General features: G+C 41.9%; 1 protein-coding gene across 1 annotated transcript in view; it reads right to left on the bottom strand.

Moving 5' to 3' along the window:
* The window catches only part of TMTC1 (transmembrane O-mannosyltransferase targeting cadherins 1), a 1524654-nt gene that overhangs the window by 319621 nt on the left and 1179372 nt on the right, over positions 1–25661 (bottom strand). Inside the window, exon 12 of the mRNA XM_086952798.1 lies at positions 7761–7904. Coding sequence (XP_086808924.1) covers positions 7761–7904 — 144 coding nt within the window. The remainder of the gene's footprint in view (positions 1–7760; positions 7905–25661) is intronic.

Genomic DNA, 25661 nt, shown 5'->3' with positions numbered 1-25661 from the left:
ATATGGCAAAACTGCATCTTACCTGTGCTACGATGTATGCTATGCGTAGATGAGTGCGTGTTGGACACCTGTCTTGCACTTCCATCAGCAGTACCAATGGATATCGATACTTTGCTCAGTCCTGTAACGGCTCACGCATTGTGTTGTCCCCAGCGGCTACCAATCCTGATGACGGCATTCATTGAGACTCCTGTACTACGACTAGGTGGTAACAGTAGAGCGAGTGATAAAAGCAACATCACCCAGGTACGACCTTCTGTGAGCATTGCTGATCCAGACTTTGATGATAGCAATCATTCTCACACCTGCCAAGTTACAGCACTGTCGAACTTGGTCGAACTGTCACCTGATTTTGTAGACCAAATTTTTGAGAGCGTGTCTGATATGATGTTCTCCCCTGAACAGAAACAATAACTTTTGGAAAAGCATTCCGACACACAGCGTTCCCATGAACTCTGAATTCGGCCTTCAGTTTTGAACAACAAAAACTACTAAAAGCGTTGGAACTCTATTCCCCCGTTCAACAAGAATTTTTTTGAATTGAACACTTTTTAAAGAATGTTCACCTTTTTCTGGCACGAAAATTCTTTGCTTAAAGTAGACCTATTTATAGAGAACAGAAGCTTCTACTTCTATTTTTTAGATAAATCTAGAGACATATTAACTTTACACCAGCCTCTAGCACATTTTACTGCAATGCATTTCTATGTGATGAAATTATCTCGCCCTTCTTTTCTGTATTAAGAGATATTTCATGTGTAATTTTTTTCGCAAAATTGTTCATTGATTACATATGCTATAATTTCGAATGATTTCTATGCTTAAAGACGTACAGTACCTATATTTTCACGTATTTCAAATACGCCTATTTCAAAAGCATATATGTATTTTGGGGTGGGCAATGTTACACATGCATCTTATTGCTCTAGTTTTAGTAATTTGATGGACATAAATTCGTGGAGTGGGTGTCGCGTTCTAGTCTAGGACCCTGATCGATACTGTGACCTTATGCCCCTATACGGCTATAATCCCTTTGTACCCCTATATTGGCATAACCGATCAAATGCAATATTCAGAAACTCGTCTCTGGCATCACACGAACAGAGCCGCATTTCAGAATCGCTTCCTCTGCAACTTCCTTTGCAGCTCATTAGTGCAAATGACACAGCAGAAGTCACTATCTAAGATTCCTAGATTAACACTCCGAGTTCTTCAACAAGATAAAAACTCAGCAACCTGGGAAAGCCCCGCTTGCTATGTTTTGATTAGTAATAGAACTCTAATGAGCACTGAGAGACGATCACTTCCTAGTGACATCTTTATTGACGTCTTATGTCCAAAAACTTACGTCAAACAAGGCAACTTTCAGGTATAAATATTACCAACGTTGCCTTAAGCAAACGCTGTCTCGCTGAAGCTGATGATACCATCGCTGATGCAGCTGATCCTAACAGGGCTGCTACTATCGCTACTGCTATCGCTGCTAACGAGCAAACGATGGTGTGGTGTACATAGGAGCAGAACAGCTGTCCCCTGCAAGAGCCCAGCAGATGCAAGCTGCCCGCAGATGCTGCCCCTCCTCCTCTTCCTCGACGCGCTGAGAGAGACGCTGTCTTTTCTCCTGCCGAGAAATCCAGCTCCGACGTTTCCAGCCCACTCTTGCGAGTGACTGGGATATCGAGTCCCTGGAAGGAGATACCAGACCTCCAACATTCTATTCCAGAGGTATGGTGTTGACTAAACCCTTAGAGAGAATTCTTGAAGCAAACCTTGGCAAAACCAACTTAACTTAAACTGCTACTTACTTACTCCCTCCCAAGTATTAGGCTTAGGTCAGGTACACTGGGGTAGGCGTAGTTAGAAGCACCAGTTGAGTACGTTAGCCAAATGTATATATGAATGTATATATGTTTTATTCATTTTAAACCATTGTATGGGTAAGAAACCATATCAATGCTTTTACAGTATTATTTCGCAATACTCATTTTACTGTACGTACTTTTTATAGTAACAAGTCTTGCAATTGTGGCAACTCATTTCTCTTGTATGAGAAGAAAGACTGTTCAATAAATAATACCTTTTATTGAAAACGCCCGTCTCTCTATTCTCTACATATTGTGAAAGTTATCTGCACAACAACTGACTGAGTAAAATAACTGTCTATTGTTTCACACGACTCTAGAGATTGACTCTTATCTGAGGAGCAAAGTTGTCATGTTGCACGGTTGTTGGAAAACTGAATCCCTTCTTGGCTGTGCCAGGGAAGCTGATCACTTCCTATTCAGTCAAGAAAGTTTCCAGTGACCTCTGAGCTAGTTGGTAACAAACCCAATTAAGTTTAGCTTAGTCAGTAGAGGCCTGGAAGATCCGCACTTCTACGTCGATACTACTGTTTATGTTATTCCAATGCGCAGGGCCTATTGGGAAAATAGGAACTACACTACAAGATGCAAGCATCATGCAGTGCAGAGATAAAAACATAAAATCCATAAAAATGAGAAATCAAAGTACAAGATGAAATGAGTATCAGCAAGAGCCATATGGCAATATTGGCAAAAGGATGAGATTAAAACAACATAGCATTGCAGGCTCATTCAGCAGATCTTAAAAAGCCCAATTGTGCAAAATATCTTCATCAGTGGATAACTGAAGTAAATATCTAAAAGCTGGCCTACATTGTGTAAAGTTATGACAATTCCCTTATAAAAACGAAATTAAAAAGAGCCTGGCGTACCTTACATAACATTTGCAAAAGAATGTAAAATGTAAAATTGATTGGTCTAATACCACATCACAGGGGCAGGGCCTTGCATAAAGATTCTGCATAAAGCCCAATGGGAACCATAACATATATTTTATTGTTTCTGATCTGAAACTGAATAATAAGGAACGTTCCCAATGGCTCTATACATAACAAAGATAATCTGTGGAACCGTTAAATACAATCAAGTCTTGGTAGGCAGCAACATTGGTTTTCCCTTCCGCTTTCCTTAGTCGTTGAGTGTGCTCAGAGTATAGAGTGCGCATTCAACATTCTTTTTGCTTAGGCTATCAAAGGGTAGCGGGTCCAAAAAAGGCAGAATATACACCAATCTTACAGTATTCGGACTTCACATTGGCCAGCTAAGGGGTGTGAAGTCCTCTATCACGGAAAAGTCAATCCAATATAATGTATTTCGATAGGGTCAAATTGCAAGCCATAATAATGCAGGTCTGGTGTTAGTCTGATCTAATAAATAGGGACGCTCAAGTTCTTGATGACATGTGAAACGCAATGATAATATGGGGACTGACAGGAGTCTCCAGCTAGGATCACCTCGCAGTGCAAGGAACCCCATACTTCTGCCCCTTACATAAAGATGGGGATACATTGTTTTTTTATATTTGTAACAAGAGGGATAGAGAACCCCCCCCCTGCTGGTTGTGGGAGGCTGCATAGAGAACCAGTGTCCACAGACAGGTTAGTTTGACGGTGCCCAATGTTGGGTGCCCAAGACCCTCGAGCAGAGAAAATAACCCCAAGATACAGAAAGGTACTAGTGCTGCCACCAAGTAACAAAAGTGAAAGTTGTTTGCACCTGGGGGCACATGACATACTGAGCGATTTTGTCAAATTTTTTCTGCAAGTCCAATGAGGCCATACAATCAACGAAGGCAAACACCAACTGACGCAGGGTAAGTGCGCATTAAAAAGGGGTGGAGCTCATTAAAGTATAAGAGAAATAAAAGCAAAGTTAACACACACCCCTGTCTCACTCCCCGGTGAATACCAATGTCTCCAGAAACCTCTCCCTGTGTGCTGATGCCTAGTCGTCATATCCCTGGTGCAGATAGGCAAGGAAGTGCACTAAAGCTGTGTCCACACCACGTGCAATGAGCATATGCCATAGTTTGGATTGATTCACACAGTTGAATGCTGATAATAGGTCCATAATGCAAGATAAAGACGGACTTATTTGTCTGTTGTGTATTTTTCCAAAACCAAATTTAAATTTAGGCACTGCTCAATCATTCCCTCTTTGTTCATGAACCTGTGTTGACAGGGGTATAATAAAACTGACTAAGCTTGTGTCCATTATTTGATTCTATTCTAGATTACCCTCCCAATGATTATGGCCATAGTGTCAATTAACGAGATGAGACGATAACATCCCGGGAGTTAGCGGTTCCCTTATTTATATATGGGTTCAATAATATATGCACTCCAGGTGGCGGGAACCATGTAGCAGGCAACATTATCAAAAACATTGGTAAGTAGAGGTGCCCAAAATGTGACTTTGTGTTTTTATTAAATCAATTGGGAGTCTGTCGGGGCCTGGTGCCTTACCACTTTGGTTAACTGCATCCTCTACAACTGTCAATGACAAAAGTAAATACAGATGATGGGTCAACATATATTTTACCAAAGTGCCCCTCCTATGTCATACTATCAATATGGCAAGAGATAGAGCTCAATGACTGATAGGTACGCTTCAGCTCCGAACCACCAGCCCAGAAAGTTTTAATGTTATTCAAATGTGATGCCTGCGCTAATGAGTCCCACTGTGACACAATTACCTCCTGCCATGGTTTAGCTGTAACTTTTTTATATTGCTTAAGCAGGTGGACTATTAGTACAAAATCCTTGGGTTTGGTGACCAAGGCCAAGCGTAGTGCACGATTCACCACTGAAAATTCATGAGTGAACCATCTAGGCGGATTCAGTGAGGGACGTAGGGGCTTTAAACTGTGAGACATTAATTGCATCTTTAAAGTGCACCTGCTGATTCTAGCTGACCCCTAAATTTCATTAAATAAGTCAACTAATATGAAGGTTGGATACAGTTACTACCCTGTGGGAGCAGACGTAAGCGGTTCATGGATTCTTGCATATCCTTTGGTGTAACAAGACTCAAAGCAAGTGAAGGCCCCTGAGAGGAACACCAATACCTGCTATTAGACCAGAGGAATGCGCCTTACCCATAAGGGCAAACCAGGGCAAAGAATCAATCAATCAATCAATCAGAGTACTTGTAGAGCGCGCTACTTACCCATAAGGGACTCAAGGCGCTGAGGGGGGATGAAACATGTTGACACATCCTTTCAAGACACAAAGAGGTGCACAAATCTTTACCTACTGCTTTTAAGGTCTGGCTTGACAGCGCAGCTGTGTGCAAGAGCTAGTGTTACAAATTCTTTAAAATATACATAGTGTTTGCTTTGGTTCCATGCAGACGAGAATTTCTCTCATGTTAAGCCATTAACGGTTTAGTGTATTATAACACTTTCAACGATGTGTTTACATAGAACTACATGAGGGGCAATTTTATATCTGAAAAGTACACTCAGTCATCACATTGTTTGTCCCATTCAGTTCTTTAGCTGTTATATGCATTCTATGCATAAAGCAATACTTTTTTGCTACCTTTTCCATTGTATTGAAGCCATTAGATCAGGCTTTAATATTCTAAACAGGATTTGAGCATGCAACACATAAAAACATAATTTGTGCTTGTCTGTATCTCTATGCTTTAGCACATTAGAGCCAGAACTACTGACATTGCGAATTGCTTGTTGAACTTTACAATGGAGGCAATATATTAAAAATTGTTTTTTTACTCCTATGCAGTGTTTATTTCAAATTGGGTTAGCTAGGTGACACTGACATTCATGGTAGGGCCAACTTTAAAGGCTCTGCACTTTCAGCATGTTTTGCACAGTCAGCAATATCTGCGCAGGTAAGGACTGCATCCATTAGAGCAGGAGCTGCTAGGACAACATTAGAAAATGGCCTGGCCTTTATTAATAATCCTGTGCTGCATATAAATGCCAGCAGTGAGAGCAACACCATAAGAGGCGCAGACACGATGAAGCATGCTAAATATTGTGTTTTGTGAGTGAACCTTTGTCGTCCAGCATAAGATGAGGGGTATCCAGTGTTACTGGTGGCAAGCATAGGTATTGAGGCAAACAAATCAATCATTTTGACCCACTGACAAGCACTGTGAGACATTGAGTATGCCTTTTAGAGTCAACACCAAAGTTCTCAATCATGGCTCGTCAGAAACAATGTTTATAATGTACCCTTACTGAGATATCTGTAGTTGAGGCTGAAGGCAGTGCACGTTTCTCACAGTGCTTGTCAGTGGGTCATAACATTAAAATGAAATATGTACTTACCACTGGCTTGCCTCCTCTGGTCCTCCTCTGTGTTCTTCAGTCCCTCAGAGAGCACTTGGTTTCAGAGCCAACACCCTTAACCACTCCAGACTCTGCTCCCATGCTGCTGAGAATATTAAACAGCATGAGAGAAGCGCCAGGATTGGTTGGAGTGGGCTGGCTCATTGCTCCCTCAGGCACTGGGGGCCTGTGTCTGCTCTCCACCCAGAAGTCTAAGACAGCTAGGGTCGAAGAGATTTAGATTGTGCATGTTAATCTGCCAGTCGCAAGGCATTTGGCCAAAGTGACATGCGCACATTAAACTGGAGTGAGCACCACTCCTCCCCTGCTGCCAGTCAGCAGCAATGGCCCCGTCCTGACGCTCAGTTTGGGCTGGGAGCAGTGGAAAATAAAATGATAATACATTCATTTTATTGCCATTTTATTTTTCAACTTTGAAGCATTTTAATCATTGGAGCGACGCTCCTCCACCCTAATGGACAAGGTGCGGGTGGGGGATAGTATAGAGATGTGACCAGAGCTCAAGTCAGAGTCACACCTGTGGTGAAGTCCATACTATTGCTATTGTTAGTAAAAAAAAAATTAAAGGCATGGTCAACTTCTAAGGGGCCCCTGGGAAAATGGAATCTTCTCTCTAGCTCACTTATGCATATGTTGTACTTTAACCTTTGACTTATAATTCAATATGGTTAGGCAACATAAGGCTTGAATTAGCAAGACATGGGTAAGAAAATTCAGAAATTATTTCATATAGGCCCCCACAAAATATATTTTGCCTAGGGACCCTAAAATCCTTAAATGACACTGCGTGGCACTGCAAAAAAACATAATTTGTGCATGAGTTGGATTATTGTACTTACTAATGGACTAACTGGGATAAAAATATGTTGAGTAGTAGAAGGAAAAACTCTGTGGATGGGAGATAGGATGAGTTAAAAATTACACTGACTGCTATGCCAAAGAATTTCTAATTTTCTGACAGACTTTCGTGCCGTTGGGTCTACATTTACTAAAGTCTCCCATCACTGTAAATGCCTCAGATTACAGTGATTGCTGGTTTGCAAAGCAGCGACAAGACCTGCAGTCATAACAGACAAAATGGAAATGCCAAAAATCAAAATGTAAAGTTGAAACACTTCAAGCTTAAAATTTTTATTGCTGAAAACGTGGTAACTCTTTTTTACAATGATTGTGGATATGTAAAATGAAGGTGAGACTCAGTGATTGTGGTTAGTTAGTGTTAGTTTAAAGTCCTCAGAAAAGCGCCAGGGTTACTTTATATGTTAGTACCAGACTTACGGCCAGGTCTGACATGTGGTTTGAGTTAGGCTTGGGTCCAGAATAAGCATTAAGTCTAGCAGGAAATCTGAGGCTCAAGTTCAGAGTTGGCTCTTTAAAGTTGTTCTTTTTTAACCATTGCAATGCATTTCAGAATTAAATTTTCGGAGTTATAATCATAATAATGGTAATCATGATCTTGGGTATTAAAATGTCAATAATATATTGTCAACAGAAGTAATTGTAGGCCTTGCAGTTTAGGTATTATGGCCCATCACCAATCACACATCTTAAGGTGCTGAGCAGCCACCAGCAGAACTTACTTGAGCAGGTTCCCCAGATTGAATAGCGCCCGGTTATGCTGCGGACTGATTTGAAGCGCTCGCCTGTAGTGTTCTTCTCCTTCCGTAGAGTTCTTAGTCAGGGTCCCGAGATTGTTGAGTGCACTCGCATGACGTGGATACAACCTGAAAAAATGTCAAAATCGTTAGAGATAGGCATTTTGCAAAAACCAACTAACATTGGCAGCACACCCTGTAAATTATTTACAGATGCCAGAAAAGACTCGTGTCAATTTGAACAGTATATCTTTTTTTTTTAGTTCAACAAGATTTTATTAAGAGAAATAAGGATCCAAATAATAGCAGTCAAAATACAAAGAGGTGATACATTCCAATATGAGTAGAACGTGAAAAAACAAACATGGATATCATTTGATCAGCAAGTCAATTATATGTAAATAAAATTAGAAAGAAGGGAATCAATGTGGAGTTACCAATATAAGTCAATAATGGGTATATCGTGTAGCACATGGAACATATCAGCCACTGAGATGAGGGTAGGGGCAGGGGAAGAAACAAGAGCAAAAGGAGGAAGGAAGGAAAGAAAGGAAAAAAAAAATAGCAGTAGAAAGAAAGAACGGGACGAGAGGACAGGAAAGAGGGAGAAAGAGAAAAGGAATCCCACAGGAATAGCCCAATGCAACGTAACTAGCAGACCAAACATTAAGTAGACAAACCAACAGGAAAACGAGGGACTACACCTTGCGAGGAGAGTTCCATGTATTTATCCAGGGATTCCCAAACCCCACTCGAAATGGAGGGCGATAGGTGTGCTAGATCAACTGAGGTGTGAGCACTGCGTAAGAAGGAAACCCATGCCCACCACGTATGGTAAGAGACTGACGAGAAAGATTTCCAATCCATAAGGATAACCTTGACCGCAATAGATAAAAGAAGATCTAACAACTGTAATTGCAACAAATCAAGGGGAAGGGGCGTAGGAGCAGCCCAGGGACCTAATAGAACTAGAGGAAAAGAGAGCTGGAGCTGAATGTCAAAAATAAGAGATAAATGTTGCTGAATAAGGTCCCAGAAAGGTTTAAGTAAGGAACAATTATAGAACATATGAGGGAAATCCCCCGCCTCCATGCCACAACTCCAACAGAGATCATCTTCTTTAAGGTTGAGAGAATGAAGACGTACAGGTGTCCAGTGGAGTAAGTTAATCGAGAAAAACTTGGACTGTATTAGGGAAGGAGCTATTTTGTTACGAAGCGCAAATTTGCTGATGGATTGCCAAGCTTCAGATGATAAATGATCCGTGATATTGTGATCGAAATGACGCATCCATTTTTGTTGTGTAACCGTCTGGTCAGGAAGCGAAGTAGAAGATAGAAACTTATATATGTGGGAGGCAACATGACCAGCTTTGAGCCAAATACAAAATAGCGAAATGGTAGGGGAGGAGGGGTGAAGACGAGTTTTTGAGATGGCAACCTTGATTTTAAGAAAGGTATAGAAGTCTAGATTAGTTAGAGAGTGTTTGAGCGCTAGGGTAGAAAAAGGTAAGGGCTCCCCAGAGTCACTATACAGATGTTGTACAAGAGAGACACCTTTCATAGCCCAATATGACATGAGGGTGGGAGTAATATTAATTTTAATTTTGGAATTACGCCAAATGGAAGACCATCTAGTTTTGTGCAGTGGAAATGCCAGCTTCCTGTCCACTTTCTTAATTGCGGTAATTGTATCAATAATTATAGAGCGGGAAAACAGAATGTGCAAAGTGGAAGTAGTACAGAGAGAGGCAATTGGTAGTGGTGCAGCTAAGTCCTGTTCTATGAGTAGCCATAAAGGAATATGATGGGATGGGGGAGAAAACCATAAGGCCCCTTGAGAGGCCAAGAAAGCCGTCTGGTATTTTTCCCAGTCCAGGAAATTACAACCCCCCATATCACAGGGTCTACGTAAATATTTATATGCTAATCGAGCGCGTTTACCATTCCAAAGAAATTTGGCGGTGATACCATCGATTTCCCGAAAAAAAGAGTCGGATAATTTCATCGGAATCATAGATGAGACAAAATTAATAATCGGCGTGATCATCATTTTTAGGGTTTGTAGGCGACCCCACCACGAAATATGTTTCGGAGACCATGTATCCAGAAGACGACGAACCTTAGTAAGAGTTTGAGATTCATTGTAGGCAACCGTGGTATGTAGCGTGGAACAGAAATAGATGCCTAGATATTTGAGATGGGTAGATTGCCACTTAAAGCCAGCCGAACCCATATGAGCAGGAAAACAGTAGGCATTTAAAGGGAACATTTCTGTCTTATCTCTGTTTAGAGTGTATCCGGATACTTTAGAGAACAAAGAAATGGTGTCAGAGATAGCAGGGATGGCCAACGCTATATCATCAGAGAAAATGAGAACATCGTCAGCGTAGGCAGCGGTTTTAAGACAATGAGGGCCAAAAGAAAATCCTTTGATATCAGGATGTAAATCAATCAGCCGAAGAAGAGGATCAATAGATAACAAAAACAAGAGAGGGGATAAGGGACATCCTTGCCTCGTACCCTGGCAGAGATTAAAAGAAGAGGACGTAGCACCATTAACCCTAATATTAGCTTTAGGTTGGGAGTATAAAGACATTACCATGTTAATAAAAGAGTCTCCGAGGTTATGTGCACATAAGACAGCTCGAAGGAAAGGCCAAGAGACCTTATCGAAGGCCTTTTCCGCATCGAGGGCTAAGGCCGCGGCAGGTAGTTGGGATCGCTTAGCCGCTCCAATAATATGACAGAAAGTGCGGATATTGTCTCTTGCCAATCTACCCTTAACAAATCCAGTTTGGGAGGGATGGACTAGATTAGGAATAAAAGATTCTAGACGTTTAGCCAAGATTTTAGCAAAAATCTTCGCTTCCATATTAAGAAGCGAAATAGGGCGGAAATTCTTAGGATCTGAATGATCCTTACCTTCTTTCGGGATCACAACTATCGTGGCATCAGCAGCTGTACCAGAAACCGAACCATTCCGAACAAAAGTGTCAAAGACAGCTTGTAGCTTAGGAACAAGTAGCGGAAGAAAGGTTTTATAAAATAAGATCGGGTATCCGTCTGGACCAGGAGCTTTCCCCGAGCGGGTGGCCTTGATAGCAGCCGCTATTTCCTCCGGTGAGATAGGAGCATTCAGAGTAGATCGATCTCCTTCTGAGACTGATTGAATCGGAATTGATTTTAAAAAGTCTTGGCACTTGTCAAAAGAAGCCTGGTTAGAGGGGGTGTATAATTTGTTATAGAAATCGCGAAAGACTTCAAGAATTTCCTCAGATTGGAATTTGGTAGAGCCAGTGTGGTCTTTAATAGAAGAGATCTGGGAGGACTTATAGGAAGAATCTTGGAATTTTAATGTGGCAGCCAAGAGTTTCCCAGCGCGATTCTTTAAAAGTAACTTCTTGGACTTTTGCGCCTGGAAACCAATATGAGCTCTTTTAGTGACAATAGTATTATATTTGTATTTTAGGAGCTTAATTTGTTGTAGGATAGTCGGATCTTTGGTATGTCTAAAGGAGGCCTCCAGAGTTTTGATGGTAGAAGATAAGTCAGTAAGTTCCCCCTTAATCGCCAAGTTACGTTTGGACATGCACGCTATAACTTGGCCCCGAAAAGTACACTTAAAAGAGTCCCATAAAGTTATTGGAGAAGATACAGAGTCCTCATTTTCACGGAAAAAAGTGTTTATTTCCGTGGAGAATTTATCCACCTGGGCAGAGTCATGTAACACTTCCGTATTAAGTCTCCAGGAACGACCACGCGGTTTCGGCGCAAAGGACGTAAGCGTAAAAGTGACCGCAGCATGATCAGAAATGACAATGGGATGAATCAGCGGAGAGGCAGAAGCTGAGACAAGAGAGGAGTGAACCAGGAGATAATCAATACGAGAGAATGAGGAATGAGGGGAAGAAAAGAAAGAAAAGTCACTGCCAGTGGGATTATGGAGACGCCAAATATCATGCAATTGAGCAGTGGAACACATGTTAATCATCTGTTTATGTGCTTTAGGCGGACGAAACTGGAATGCAGAGTTCCTATCTAATAAAGGATCCATTGGTAAGTTAAAATCTCCACCAACAATGAGATTGCCAGCATGAGGGGTGTCATGCAATTTTTTGGAAATGGATTTCCAAAAGGCTGGATCATCAACATTCGGGGCATATATATTCATAACAAACAAGTCATGTTGTCCATCCGACAATTTAGATAGAAGCCAGCGACCCTCAGAATCATGCTCAGAAGAAATGATTGATAATCCTGAATTCCTCGAAACTAACATAAGCACACCATTGCGTTTACCAGAAGCATCAGAACAAGACACATCCGACACCCATTCTTTCTTTAAAAATAAGGCTTCTCTACTGGTAATTTTAGATTCTTGAAAGAGGACTAAGTCTGCCGAGAGCGACTTACAGTAATCCAGGATTTTAGATCGTTTCACTGGATGATTTAATCCCTTAACATTAAGGGATAATACATTTAAACCTGGCATGGAACAAAGGAGGATACAAACGGAGACAGCATTGAAGACAGAGAAAGAACGGAGTACACACAAACAGTGGACCAGCTATTAAGCAAAATCGATGTTACGGGAGCAACCATGTGGGAAAACCAGGAAAAAAGAAAGGGCAGAAGAGAAGAAAGACAAGAAGAGAAAAAGAGAAGAGGCAGAGGGGGAGGTCTAAAAGAGACCCATATCATGCAAGGGAGAACGTGGAAAGGGCGAGTAGGGGACCCGTATTAAGAGCAAAAATTGGTAAGGAGAAACAGCCCAATATTAGAAAAGAAAAAATCTCATGAAAATAAATAATACCATATGAGAAATAGCCGAACTCAGTACACATACCATATGAAAATGAGGAGGTGAGACGCTATAAGAGGAATAATACACTTCAGGGTAGATTAGCAATATCATAACATGAACAAGATCATATAATGAAGAACAATTGAATAAAAAATGCAAAAAGAAACTTAATTATGCAATAAAGAACCTAAACAATATGTAACATTTCTAAATATAGTAACGAATATGCAGCGAAATCACATATTAATAATAACAACAATTGCATAACTAGACTATAAAGTGGAATCGTAGAAGGAAAAAAAAGATAAGTGCCAGAGAGGAGCATGTAGAGACAAGGAAGAGACAGAGATGGAAGAGGAAAAGGAGCAGAAACCGTAAGGAGAATTCTACACCGCCATACTAGAACGATAACTAGCATAAGGTAAAGATGAGAAAAAGAAAAGTGCCAGTGAAAAAAGAAATAGTAAATTAATTACAACCAAGAAATCTGTACCCAAGAACTATAACCAGGCAAGTACCATGTAAAGGATAGACCAGAAAAAGAGGCTGAGAGGACGGAATTGAGAAGGAAGAAGAGAATCAAGAGTAGTATGAAGAAGAGAAAGAAAAGAAAGAAAATACAATAGCAGAGGAGTAAATTAGCGTGTAAACACTACTAGAAAGAAAGAAGAGGAATTCATCTTGAAAAACAGCACAACCACAAGTAGAGAGATAAACAAATCAGGTCCCTGAGGCCCCAGGAGCCTGTGTCGTCGCTCTTTGAATCTCCATCTCTATCTCCTCCTGGTTGTCTAAGAACGTTGTCAAGTCTGCCGGTTCATCGAAGATCCTGGGACGTCCTTTATAAGTGATGCGAAACTTGGATGGACCTGAAAAGGAAAAAGGAATGCCCAAATCGGTGAGACGTTTCCGAAGGTTCAAGAAGCCTTTCCGTCTTATGACTGTGTCTCTGGCAAAGTCTTGAGAAATGGAAATGCGATGACCCTCCCAGTTGAGTTGTTTAATCTTGCGCATATGAGACAGAATCAGTTCAGTGTGTTGATGTCGTAAGGGCTTAAAAATGATTGCTCTTGGCTGGGTGGCTGCCTTGGAACGAAACGTTGGAACACGGTGTGCTCTTTCAATCTCAAAATCTCTGAGAAAAGATAGCTGGAGTGTATCCGGAATCCAATGAGATAGGAACTCAATCATAGAGGAGGAAGATTTCTCTGAGTCCTCCGGCAGGCCAAAAATACGAAGATTGGATCTCCTATTACGGTCTTCCTGCTCCGTGAGGTCTCTGCGCAACGCCTCCAGTTGAGAGAGGGACCTGGATTGCTTTTGCATCCCATCCTCTGCAGAACTTATTCGTGTTTCTGTCACTGACACACGAAGAGAAAGGGCTTTAAAGTCATTTCGGATAGCAGATACTTCAACTTGCAGTAAGTCAGTGTTAGTTTTTGTTGACTGCGCAATTTCATGAACTTCATTTAGGCGCGCCAAAATGGTGTCCAATGTGGAAGCATTGTCTGCCTGAGGAGATTCAGGCGTCGGAGAGACTGACTTAAGTCTTTTTAAAGATGCGCCCGGGTCCTTAGAGTCTTTGCTGTTCAATGAGCGACTCATACTGACAAGTGACGTAGTAGGAGCCTGAGAGAAAACACTGGAATAGGCTGGAACACCACAGGTGCGCAAAATATGTAGACTCAGTGTCAAACAGTGGCAGTTTACGCTCAAAACACGCAAAGGAAGAGTAGCTGTTGAAGTATGAGCAAAGTTGCGTAGGAAATCTCCTCAATAAAACAAAGCGGACACCTCCATGAAGAATACGAGAGAAAAAATAAAAGCGAGCAGCTCAAAAAACCAGCCAAGAAGCAAGAAAGTAACATTGAAGAAAAAGCATAAATGTTACCATTTCAGCCGTCGCGTGTAGAAACCCTCAGCCGAGCGCTGAATACCGCAAGTTTGTATCCGCGGCGGCGCCTCAGAAGTCCGATGACAGGAACGTCATGCGCGACAAAATGGCGGTCGCTCTTCAGGAATGCGAGCGCCTGTGAGGGATAATTCAGGAAACATATCCTCGGCGGCTGCGAACGCGGCAAAAACAGCGTCGTGAAGGTCACTGCATGTTCCGCCGCTGGTGAGTGAAGTTACAGGTCAAAAGGGCACGAAGAAGCGGAAAGAAACGCTCTACGGGACCAACTCTCCCCGGAGCTCAAGCGCGACACGCCATGCTACAGCGGCGCGCAAGCCACGCCCCCTGAACAGTATATCTTTATCAGAAAAATGAGCTCTTCAGTACTCCCACACGTTACCATGGAGTCGAAAAAATAATTTACTAATATACTTGAGCATGTAATATTACTGCTTATTAATAATTCATTACTTACATGTAGCAATTGTTCAATATAGCTCAAACCTGCCACAGATTTGGTTGTTTTCATGTATAATTTCTCTTTATATAAAAGTAGCAAAACCAACAAAATGTGGGTACTAAGATTAAAATAAATGCAGAAAGAACTTCCAAGATGAGCCTGCAAACCTCACTAGAAATCAATTGCATTCGATTAGGTATATAACGAGCGTTATGCAGCAAAGAACCTAATATAGATGATAAGATTAATATATATTCAAATGAAACTTCCAGGTGGGCCTATGTAAATAAATACCCTGTTATCGTTAGCAATCAATGAAAAATCAATACAGTATACTCAACTAATCTAGAATAGGCAACAGACCTGCGTGATAGCAACGCTAAAGCGCATCATGTGGTTGTCATTCAATGGATGAATCTTATTTCAGTCACAAAGTTGCCAATAAACAGGTCAATTGTGACCTTGAAACTATGAATAGGATGGGCTGCAACTCAAAACATCCTGGAGGGCAACTCTTTCAGAGGCAGACAAGACTACCAAATCCTCACAGTGGGCTACCACGAGAGAAGCCACATTACCAAAGAAGAACTGTGACGCAAACCGAGAGCTTTCGTATTAGTTTAATGTATTTAGTGTCGTGTTCATATTTTGCTGTGTTTCTGCTGGGATAACCCCTTTATTCCTTCAGCAAGAGTCTGATTTTATCACTATTAAGGCTGAATCACCTATTGGTCACACATTTCTTTGGGGTGTTCAGTTTGTGATTTTTTTTTTCGTGAAATGTATGTACAGTTGCGCATTTTATACAAAATAATTACACTCAGACCTAATTATGCCTCGACTTGGAGTATAGTTATATCCTTTTCTTCCATAGGATATTGATGAAAAAACTATCTAGTCAGAGGCACTAAAGTCCATTTCAATGATTGCCTTGGGGTAAATTCATGAACGTGTGGAAAAGGATTGGTTCCAGGGTTGAGCCAACATGAGGGGTTGAAGAGGTCTTGGGAATTTCAGTTGTATTTTAAAGGAATTGCGTTGTAGGGAGTTCTGTTTTTCCACATGATTATCTTTGCAACACTGATGATTTAGCAGTTGATCTAATTGGCTGGACCTAGCATTGTAGAAAAGGTAGGTTAATCTGGAGACAGGCCTTATAAAAATAGATTTCATTTTTGTTTAAAAGTACTTCACTAAGGCATTTGTAAGCGCTGTAAATAACAGACTTTGCTATTGCCCAATGTAAAGATTCTCAATTTACCAACAAGCTTCCCTGAGTGTTGACTGTAGTGTGTCTACAACGTGCTCCCTTTAGTGTTGACTGTAGTGTTCCATTTTGTAAAAATTGCATTCCAGGACATTTGTCGCACTTCATCCGGCTCGAGCCGGAGAGTACGGTCCAGATGCAGAGAGTAGGGCCCGGGTGCGGAGAGTACGGCACGACTGCGTACTTAACGATACAACGTGTAAATAACTACTGTGAATACCAAAAGTCGTAAAGTTAGACTTCTGTCTCAGATTGCATTTGTGAATGGAGCCCTGAGTTTTCTTTTAATGGGATTCAGGTGTGTGACCTACAGATCACTGCAGATATCAGCGGTGAGCATTAACTCACAGAGCCCCGTTGCCTTCCTAGTCAAGGGACTTGGTGTGCACAATCGAAGAAATCAACTCTTCCACCCCACACCCTAGACAACCAGTAGCTCTTCCTCTCCCCTTAAGGCCCCAACCTGTCATGGAAATCTTTGGCTCTTGATTCCTTATGCCTGCCCCTCTTCCCGTCTGTCCCCTTTTATTCTGGACTGGGCATTGTAAAGTCGTGTACAACAGATTGCAGTTAAGTATGCAAATAAATGCAAACACACAAATATGTACAATTTATAAGACGAATACATTGCTTCCGTGTAACGAGTTTAGCACTGTCTTGATTAGCACATGGCCTTGAAAAACCTCACCTTTTACTGTATTTTTTGTGTTGTTTGCAAACCATGACGTGCTCAGTAATGCAAATGAAGACGTCCCGGGCAGTTTCTTCAGTAGGTCTAAGAGACCCTGACTTTGTTTTAAGACGGGTCTAGTCGCAGCGGGATGCTTCAGTCTGTCCTTGCACAACCTGTCTCCACAGAGAGCTGCACTATATTTAAATAGGTCAGACCGCCCCTGGTACAGCTTGTGCCTGACTTACTTGCAGAACACCAAGTGCTGACCTTTCAGTCCAAATGACACAATTACAAGGCTGGGTGACAGCTCTCAGTGTAATTGTCTGGTTCTTGTCTTCAGCAGCGATTGCACCCGTGTCTCAGCCCCTTAGTAACGGCTCTGTTTTCAGTCAGAAGAGATAAAAGACGCCTATGGTGCAGTTAAAGACACCGTCTTCGGAGCCCAAAATAAAAGATTTTTTTCCAGAAGTATATTTACTGTACTAGATTATCCACTTTTTCAATGTTCTGTCAAGGGACTGCAGCTCAGGTGCAAGCGGGGTTATGACAAAAAAGAGATTATTTGAAGAGCTTTCTTGCAGAACAAGTAGCATCTGAACTGCAATGAGACAGAGTAGTGAGTTCTCTAGGTTGTCTTGTGTAATCTGTACTATATTTTTCTAGGGTTTTATATAGCGCAAACTCGACCCAAGACATCAGGTATCAGAGCGCTTTACATGAGCACCAGTTTTGTTACAGATGGACACATTCATTTTTGTTAGGCACGGGAAGATTAAGTAATTTGCCCAGAATCACAGGATGTTCAGCGTCCTTGCCAAGACTCGAACCCGGTTCCCTAGGTTCAAAGTTGACCACTCTAGCAGTAAGGCTACATCCTCTCAACATCCTCTCTGTGGTTCTGGATATTAGCATTATGCCACATAGACTGTTTATTTGCCTCAAGGCCGCAATATTTCAGGTCTGGTGCTGCCTGTGGTCCATCTGATAGAGAAGTACGACTGAATTTCACATGTGAATTAACATGGGTGGACCCTATAACCCCTGTTTTTACATGTTTGCAACAGTGGCCTCTCCCTGAAATCTGTAATCAATGGCAAAAGAATAGGAGAATTTTATGGAACCACTATACTTGTTTGGGGGGAACAAGCCCCCACCTCAGAAGCTTCTACTCCTCCCGGGACAGTGAGACCAGAGCCCATAGTCCAATGAGGTTTGGTCCAATGTGGTAGAATCTGCACCCACCCAGAACCACCCAGGTGGAGTCACCATGTCTGCATACATATAGGTGAAGTGACTCCCAAACCTATGCTTTGATATACTGAGCCTGGCCCATGAACTTGCCATCTCAGTATAACCACCCACATTTAAGCAGAAAATGTTCCAGGAAATTCAGTCTGGAAAGGTATGAGATGCAACGTCTGTTCATCAGCCATAACCAACAGCCATTAGCCAGGCATTCGACTCCACCTTTTGCGAAAGATGAACAACAAATTAGCAGACATCGAGAGAAAGGCATGCCTGCACTTCATGAATTATTAGCATTCCCCCATTATTCAATAACCCCTTTGTAAATGTGGTGCTGTGGTTTATTCATCCTACATGATGAAGTGGAAGAAAGCCCGGGCAACTAAATGATTTACAAACATACATGCTGCAAGTCAGTAGGATAATCTGCGGTAGTGATGAAAACTTGAAGAGATAGCTGAGAATGAAAGAGTTCACATTTTTGAGAGTCAGTATGGGCCTGCATTTATTCAATCGTTTTGTATGAGATAATTAATGGAGTCTGTAGCTCCTCAGGTATTACCAGCACTCTTGTATCCATGGCTATCAGCAACAGGATTTCGTTGATTAATGCGTGTCTCCTGAACTGGCATACTTGAGTTGGAGTTTGGAAAAACAGAAACAGAAGAAAGCTCCAGAGATCCAGTGTGGCTTTTTAAATCCTGTAGAAACCACTTAGTGAATTGCACTGCTCCCTAAAATTGAGACAACTTGTTTCTTCTCATTGAAAGCATTTGCAAAGGGTGCAGCTGCATGCCTTAGTTATTTTATGCCTTGGGTTGACCAGAAATAGAAGGTTAAGTTCAGAACTTTTACTGGAGAAACTCCTGTGACCATTGGCCTTTTCCTGGTAAAGGATTATCTTGATTTCAATTGCAGTGCATTGTCCTGGGAGTCCTCATTTGCCCTGCGAGCTCAGTTCAACTCCAGCACTGGAAGCAGAGGATTCCCTTTGCAGAAATCGGCCAATGTATTTCCAAAGTACCTAAATATTATATTTAGCTTATCTAATTTACACCCATTAAAGGTGAAAAATCTGCCAAACTGTGAAATTGGGGAAACTTTATAATATGTGTTTGGAGGAAAATTGGGTCACAAAAACTGCCAATATGCGCTTTGCAGTCAAACCAGAGAAATGGATGGAATTCAAATGTTTATGTAGCTTGTGCTACTCGCATTGCTCTCCCTGGAAAATGTGGTCAAGGAAAACCATATGAAGTGCAAAAACTGACCAAAAAAAGCAATTAGCAGATTATGGCTTATAGGAATAATGCCTGCGCCCCACCCTGTTTTTCATGTGTGACAGGCAGAAGCATTCCAGCACAAATTTGCCACTTTACACCACGATCCACATCTGCTTATCGCAGAATGAAAACCATGCTCAGACTAATTATGGGAATTAATTGATTTAATATCCTAACTCAGGACAAGAACTTTAGTTGGATCAAGGCGCATGTTGAGAAACCTGTGCTCCACTAAAGGGCCAGTGAGCACCGTATAGCTTTGTTCCAGGGTCATGGGCAGATCCCCAGGATCTCCATTTCTCTCACCACCAGTAAGATCATGACAGGGACCACCTGGCCAGCCCACACAGATGGAATGAGGCAGCCTTTGCTTTGGTGCAGCTCCAGATGCCTTTCTGAAAGGAAGGAACACAGCCACCTTCAAAAATGACTCCCTGAGTGGGGAACATCCTGTTCTGCAAGAATGTTAGGGCTATGGTAGCTGACAGTCACCTTGGGTACAGCAATTGATATGGAGCCTGGCAGTTTGGGGCTCCAGCACTATATCTACACATTAAGGGATCAACACAATATGGACACCATGACATGTGCTGGTAATCGACAATCTGAACATGCCCAGGGGAAAAGGAATCCCTGAGATGATTGGACAACATCATCCCTGGCTCTGAAGCCAGACCTCTGTGGGTGTCATGCGTTCAGCGAGTGATGCTGTGCCTGTAGTCCTTCAAATAGACTGAACCCAGTGCGAAAATTAAGAATATTAAGACTTTTAGGCTTTCCTTATGCAAAACCAGGGAGGGATGAAGGGTAAACCATCATCCTTTCACCCACAGGTGTTTTGGATGATGATCTGTCCTGGCAGTGAGCCCAGAGACTACTGAACATAGGGACTGTGTATATTTGTATCTGTGAGTTGCTGCCTCTTAGGCTATGATTTCATATGCCCTCGCTTGCTGCAGGAAATCCCTTCCATCCTTTGTAGGTCTTGCAGGAAAAAGACCTTTTGTAATCGACACAGCTTTGCAGGCAAAAACATGCACGCGCTGCATTGCTTTGAATGGCAATGCGTGCACATTTGGCAATTCCCTTTGCGGGAGCGAGCTTTGACACCATGTGTTAGCAGTTATCGCTGCTGGCACTGCTCGCTCCCACAAGGGAAATACTTTCACTTTTGCCGCCACTTGGTTTTTTTTTAGCACAAGGTGCGCATGCTTGTTTGTAACCGCAATCATCAACTGTTTCCTTAGCAGATGAGTCTGCCGTGGTTCTGTGAAGGTTTCCTGCCTATCGCATGCTTCCCGCATGTTTTTATTATACAGTAGGAAAGGAGCAAACTAACTTTCACCCGTGGTGCCATCTCAGATCTGTGCAACTAGTCACACGGCACCGGGAAATAAAGAGCTTTTCAACCCATTTCAATAGGGTGAGTTTATTTCTATGCTTACACAGGGATGAAATCCCTTCGCCCCTTTACTCTTAACCAAATTTCCAACCACTTTTTTTAATCCCTCCATGCGGATGGACAGCCTGGAGAAGTCTCTAACGTTCCATCTGGTTGTAGAAAGCATGAATTGACAGATCTGCATTTAAATGTAAAAACTGAAACGGGAATCCCTCTTGCTTGACTTTTTGCGTCCTTCCCTTTCTGATTTTGTTACCAGCTTGTTTCATATAGCACTTGCTGCCACACTTTTACCATTTAATGTTCGCACCCAACTCGTCAATACTTTATTGTCCTCAAAAGGATGTCACGCTGAGTCGGCCCTACCATCGTTCAAACCAGTAACAAAGTCCTGACCCTGACAATTCTCGTCATCTGATGTTCCCGCTCTTTAGCAAATTTGCTGCAGGGAGAGCCAAGCTGGCCCAGCTGCCACCTCCCCATCAGTGTGAGAGGAAAGGGCGGGCAAGCTGCGTTTAGAGTTAATCGGTTCCTAAGATGTACAGAAGTAGTGTTTGTACATCAGCGTTGCCAAAGCGGATTGTGAGGTGTCACTTATCCCACCTACCCCCTCCCCACACACGCTTCCTGAGTCCGATAATTCTTATAATAAACGTACATTTTTTGGGTGTTAATTGTAACCCGGTACATCAATTTATTCCAAGGTATATTTATTATTCGCCGTTTTGTCGAATTAAGCAACATCAGTCACTCCAAACGTGTCCGTTTGAAAGCAAACACTTTTACAATATGAATTCCTTAAATTGAATGAAAGAGGGGTTGAAGGCAGAGGTTGCGGGGAGTAAAGCGGTGGCAGTTTATTGAGATATAGTGTTATATGTGCGGAAGTGACGCGTGGAGTTGCCCAATTGATGACATCTTTGCGGTTGGAAACCTGATGTAATACCAGCCTAAATAATGGACTCTGAGCTTATCACTTTTCTGGTGTATTGAAGTGTAAATATATGAAATGTTAAAACTGTCAGAACAACGTTCTGTTTAGTTCGACCCAATCCAATGATTTATGGTTACAATAATCTAGCCTCAACAGCTCCCACCCCACCATGCCCCTCTATGTAAAGCATCGTATGTTCACGGTGCTCCTGTCGCAATATAACCCGTCTGTTAAGCGCGTGGGCTAGTTGCGCCCTGGCTCATCTCACCGACCTCAGAAGGATGAAAGGCAGAGTCGACCAGTCTATAATTCAAAAGCTGATGTTTGCTTATTTTTATTTGTTTTTGCCTGCCATATTAGGGCGTGAACGTAATATTTCTTCTAATTGCATAATTATGTAAAGTGGTGCCTATGCAATGACTCCAATAAACAGATGTTAAATACACTCACATTTTGTAACATAGATTTAAACGTGTTCCAATATTGAAATAGTTGTCTATTGTGAACTTTACGATTTAGTTACTGCTATTATCGTATTGGCATATGTTAGGTATTTTATTCAATTAATATTATGTTTGAGCAATTTTGTATCAATGAGATCTGTATACATTCCTACTCCGCCTTTCACACATACAGTGGACACCCAATTCAATACTCATACCTATACTCTCCAAACTCCTCTTACTCCCATGAAACTATTAAAAATAAGTCATTCATATGATGTATTTTAAGCCTAGTTATCATGTCTTAAAACTTACGTTTTACTAACCATGTCTGAGAGTGCTTCCTTTTTTGCATGTTCTGTCTGTATCTGAAACGCACACCCTCGATCAAATGCTGTCATAAGTGACCCAGAATACACTTGTTATGGATGAGCATTGTTAAATGCAAAATGCATTTTTGTTTCTTTTGGAATCTGATTTTAACCACCCCATTGTCTAGACAAGCCGTTTACACCTTATTCGTGCATTTCATTCTGTACACACTTTATGCAATTTGGAGTAATTGCTCACCACAGCACGAGCTAAAGTATGGTTAGTATTGGTCACACACAGTGACGACTCAGCGACATTCACAGCTGGTCATTTTGTTCCACAGTGCAAGAGACGAAAATTCAGACCAGGCAAGGTTCCTCTAAATAATGAAAAACGTGACAAACAATGTTGTCCATATACAGCAGCATTTCAAGTGCTAGTCCCAGCCGCCATTTGTTGACCAGCAACCCCGTCAAGCTTCTGGCATTTTTCAGAACGTATAATATGTAAATTTCTCTCAGGAGTTGTAATCTCGTTAACCAATGAGTCCAATATGAGCAAACGCTAGAGTTTAGTTGAGAGAAGCATCCTATCAAATATCTGGCCAGTTCTTTAGAGCTTGCTCAGTTTTTGCCTGTAGCCCATTTCCTTCCTATGAGTTGCCTCGATAGAACAGTGATCTATGTCTTTGCATTACAACATGCTTATACGGTCTAGCAGAAAGGAGAGTATTAAATGCAATGGTTATATGCTGGTTGGGCTAGACATACCTCAATACAACACTTTAAAAAAAATTGACAACTTCACAACCCCACTACAGCTCCATGTCATGAAGTAGGCTTAGAATGTGTCCCCACAACGTCACATTCATATCAAGTTATAGCCAATGCTTTCCCTACTTCAACAGTACGCAACAGGCACAAAACCCAATACCTGCATGTGCACAGCACAGTTCCAAGTCACACAGCTGGCTGAGGGTTGGCGCTTCAACAGCACATTCATATCAAGTTATAGTCATATTTGGCCCTACACACTCAATATGCATTAAACCACACTGAGCAAGGGAGTTAGTAGAAGGGGTCATTATTCAGTTTTTAGAATTGTTGAATGCCATTTAGAAAACTTATTTTAATAATTGTTTAAAATTCAGGAAATTCGCACAGAGGGCTAACACTAAACACTGGTCTGTGATAGGGTCTGTCCCAGCTGGAACAATCATTGGCATAGCCAATAGGTTGCGCCTTTGGGACCTTATAAGTGTTTAGGCATGCAACAGTTGATGTCGTTGCACCGAGCATATTGTGCTGCATAACTAAATAGGTCCCAAAAGCGAGACCTATTGGCTATGCCAATGCTTGTTTGTTACTATGCGGATGCCAGTCTGGCCATCCTTTTCAGCTCTGGTCTACAGCTTCCCGGCTGCCATCTCTCGCTGGGAAGGGTTCAAGCAGCTGTAGGATCACCACCAACCACTAAGTTACCATGACTCCATGTCACATCCTGAACCTCGACCGTATATTCATACCTAACATCAAAAGAGCTTATCTCTTTCTACAAAGACCCATTCTATGTACAATTTGGATCTAAACTATTGGGCCGGAGTGTCCTCCAAGGTAGGACTGAGCTCTGTAGGCCCTCCTGCAACTATTTGTATAGTCACTAATGTTTGTGGTGAATATTCTTGTTGAAGTTGCAAGGCCTGGTCCATATTCCATTCTCATAGCCCACTGAGGTTTTACATTCAAAAGCAAACAACACTAACCCACACACACCCAACACTAGGGTAGGAACACAAATATAAACTCGTATGGAGGTGCACATTGTGACCCCTTTTCTGTCCTATGAAAGATAAAAGTCACAGTGGGTCTTCATTGCCAGTGAGATCTCAAGACAAGCACCCAAACCGACAAGTAACCCCTACACTACAGTAACCCGTACACTACATAAACCCATACACTACAGTAACCCGTACACTACATAAATCCATACACTACAGTAACCCGTAGAAGGACGAACAGTATGCAGGTTTCATCGCATTCACGTAAAGGTTCCAGCTGCTGAGCATCCATTAGACACATGTTTAACAGCTCATTTCACGATTGTGCCGTTTGTGGGATATCATAAAAGCAGAAAAGCTTTGAAATCACAGCTAATTCATGCTGGTAGAAATGGTCACAATGGGGCGTCTGTGAAATCGACTAGCGAGGGTTATTATGCACATATTATGGATTTATGGTGCACAGAGCGGCATGAATTTAGAAAAGGAAAAAGAGGAAAACAAAGGCTGCTGAATAAAAACGCGCAGAAAACCTCACTCATTCATAATGATGTTTGTGAGTAAAGTTCATTTGTTCTTTGACAGGGATGGGGAAATAATTTTTAAATTTTGGAATTCTGTGGGGAAGTCGCTTGTCACATATTTAATTTACTACTGTCAAGTGTGTTCACTATGCAACAGTGACCCAGGATCCGAAGTTTAATATAGGATAATAGAAGACTCCGAGATAGCCACCCTCTGGACATTAGTTTTTGTGTGGACTTTCACTTCTCCAGGGAATTACACAGCAGGTGTTCTTATTATTATTTAATCAGTTAATTTAATGAGATATTATCTTGAATTGCAATGTTCGATTCTGCTTTAATTTTCCATCTTTAACACTGTGCGTGACAGCAATTGACGCATATGAAAGGGCAGGGATGCTACAATGGCTGGAGCTCAGTGTTTTTCTTCAGGGTGTTTCTTCTTTAGTGATAATAATCCACATTTGTAAAGCGCAAACTATCACCCGCAAGGGTCTCTAGGCGCTGGGGTCCGTCGGGAAGATTAAGCAAGCTATTGCCCAGAGTCACATGGTGCTTGACTAATCTGCCACCGGCTCCGGGGACCGAACCATGATACCCAGATTCCAGAGTCAGTCGCCCTGGGGCAGCGCCACACCTCTTCAGTGTGCTATCTTTAATAGCCCGAGCTAGCATCCTTCATGTGCTCCTATGCCTGTATCATTCCCTCTGTGCTCTGGTTACACTGCACGCTAAGCATCTGTCATGCTGTTACTGTCCTAACCTTCATTCAGCACATGGAAGGAGCTACTAGATAAACATCATGCTAAAATACAACATGGCTGACAAAGGTGCAGCCAAGTCTTTGTCCATAGTAGTACCTGTGT

Source organism: Lissotriton vulgaris, chromosome 1_2 (genome assembly GCF_964263255.1).
Source record: "Lissotriton vulgaris chromosome 1_2, aLisVul1.2, whole genome shotgun sequence".
NCBI lineage: Eukaryota > Metazoa > Chordata > Amphibia > Caudata > Salamandridae > Lissotriton > Lissotriton vulgaris.
The sequence above is the reverse complement of the archived record's forward strand: the minus strand, read 5'-3'. Positions and strand labels throughout refer to the sequence as shown.